Source organism: Kryptolebias marmoratus, unplaced genomic scaffold (genome assembly GCF_001649575.2).
Source record: "Kryptolebias marmoratus isolate JLee-2015 unplaced genomic scaffold, ASM164957v2 Scaffold252, whole genome shotgun sequence".
In the NCBI taxonomy this organism is placed as follows: domain Eukaryota; kingdom Metazoa; phylum Chordata; class Actinopteri; order Cyprinodontiformes; family Rivulidae; genus Kryptolebias; species Kryptolebias marmoratus.
Window position 1 is genome coordinate 3,921 of NW_023665986.1, and position 2,183 is coordinate 6,103.

The following is a 2,183-nucleotide window of genomic DNA, read 5'->3' on the forward strand; positions in this document are numbered from 1 at the left end:
GCAATTTATTTTAGCTAGTAAACAGTAGCCCCATTAAAGATAAAGGCCACAAGCTAATGGAAAACCTTTACATAAAAGGAAAAATAAGAGTTTGTTTGTGAAATATGATGCATAATGTTTATTTAAACTTAGCTACAGAGCTGTAAAGAAATGTGGTTCAACCTCAGGGTGTCAATGAGAGACCTGCTTCATTTCATACCAAATAAAACCTTCTTCTCTTCCATCAGTGAAGTCCAGTTTGTCGTTCTCCAGAATGTGGCGACGATGACGATTAAGAGACGGGTGAGCTGAACTGGTCGGTCCTACCAGCTTTCAGGAATCGTGCGTCTCTCTCTCTCTCTCTAAGCGCTGACAGACCTGTGGGCTTTTCCTGTCTGTGTTTCAGGGCATGTTCGAACCGTACCTGAAGAGCTTCTACATCCGCTCCACAGACCCAACTCAGATCAAAGTCCTCAAGGTTGCTCTGTTAAATTAAACATTTTAGATTTTAATACAAGTTTGTGGAAATCTCATTTCTCTGTTGTCTTTCATTTTCAGCTGGAGGTTCTCACCAATCTGGCCAACGAGACAAACATTTCCACCATTCTCAGAGAATTTCAGGTACAGGGGAAAGTTTATTTTTGCAGACCTCTAAAGACGAAAACATGGACAGTAACCTTCCTTTTTGTGCTGGTAAACTGAGTCAACCCTTTTTTGTTTTCCTATTTCCTGGCAGACGTACATTAAAAGCATGGATAAAGACTTTGTGGCTGCAACAATCCAAGCTATTGGCCGCTGTGCAACGAACATCGGTGAAGTGAGGGACACGTGTTTGAACGGCCTGGTGCAGCTGCTGTCCAACAGAGATGGCAAGTTTCTTTTTCTGTGTGTGTGTGTGTGATACTGAAAACACTTCTTATGTAATGCATGTTTTGTACAAGGCATAGAGTGGATAGTTGTACAGTATGAAATTGTCAGGAAGGTGGGTGGAGGATTTGGACCCAAATGCAGGCAGACACAGGGAGCTCAAATGAAACTAATTTATTTGAAAGAACAAAAACAAGAAGCTGACATGGCAGCAAACACTAAACAACAAAAACTGACAGACTGTGGGGGACAAGAGAAGGACGGCACGAGGACATCTGGGCAGTGCATGTACGCAACAATGAACCAGTGAGGAACATTACAGATTTTAAAGGCAGATGATGATTTGGGAAGTGGACAAAGGTGACTGATTACAAACTTGGGGCAGGTGTAGATGGGCGTGGCAGGCAAAGCAATAAAGGGCTGAGGACAGGTGAATAATGACAGGGACACAAAGGCTCAGTCCCAATACTCGCACTCCACCCTACGCCACTCTAAAGTGTGAAGCGTGTACTCAGTCGAAGTGCACAGAAGGGTTTGTGTGCGCAGGTTACAAGCAGGCAGACACTGGAGAATTAAGACAGTACGGGTTACGTCATTGACTTGTGCCTCTGCGTCATAACTGTGACATCCAACATGGCGGACCAGTCGCTGTTTTGGTATTTTAAGAAGGTGCCAGTACGATTTTAAAAGTACAGTTTGAGTATTTTTGCTTTCCTAAGTCATTGCAGGAGATATTTGGTGTCATGAACGGGGTGGAAGGAGGCGAACCCTGAGCACAGACTCATGTTAATAAAAAAACTAATTTATTTAGAAATAAAAGGCAAACCCAAAACAAAGGCTGACGTGGCAGCAAAACCTAAACTAAATGCAAAAACATTAACTAACTAAACAAAACCTGAACAGACCTGAGACAAGAGATGAATCAAAGGGAGACAACGAGGCACAAGCAAAAAGGGACAGCACATCAGGGAGACAAGAGTATGACAATGAACCAGCAGCGCGGTAGAGAATGTGACCGGGTATTAAAGGCATGATAGGTATTAAAGGGTGATTAGTGGAAGTGGGCACAGGTGAGATGATTAAGGAGCTAGAGGCAGGTGTAGATGGGTGAGAATGGGGAAGAGAGAGAGAGTGTGACTGAGGAGAAGTGAATGTTGGCTGAGGCACAGGGAAGAGACAACTAACACAAACAATAAACTGAAACATGAAGACAAAACATAATTCAAAAACTCAGATCCTAACATTTGGCTGTTCCCATGTGTTTTGTTCTGACTTGCTGAATACAGATCAACGTTAGATAGTATTCACACCTGTACATTAGAGTGAAACAAGAATTA

The 2,183-nt window shown here is 42.8% G+C and overlaps 1 protein-coding gene across 1 annotated transcript; it reads left to right on the plus strand.

The window, feature by feature from the left end:
• Positions 1 to 201: 201 nt before the first annotated feature.
• Positions 202 to 895, plus strand: LOC108229716 (AP-3 complex subunit beta-2-like). The gene is made up of 4 exons (XM_017405392.2): positions 202 to 282; positions 386 to 457; positions 538 to 600; positions 716 to 895. The coding sequence occupies exons 1-4, from the start codon at positions 265 to 267 to the stop codon at positions 878 to 880; spliced, it is 318 nt and encodes a 105-aa protein (XP_017260881.2). The 5' UTR covers positions 202 to 264; the 3' UTR covers positions 881 to 895.
• The last annotated feature ends 1,288 nt before the right edge of the window (positions 896 to 2,183 follow it).

Coding starts and splice junctions, on each gene's coding strand:
- LOC108229716 (XM_017405392.2), top strand. Junction 458..537: donor CTCAGATCAAAGTCCTCAAG/GTTGCTCTGTTA, acceptor TTTCATTTTCAG/CTGGAGGTTCTCACCAATCT. Junction 601..715: donor CCATTCTCAGAGAATTTCAG/GTACAGGGGAAA, acceptor ATTTCCTGGCAG/ACGTACATTAAAAGCATGGA.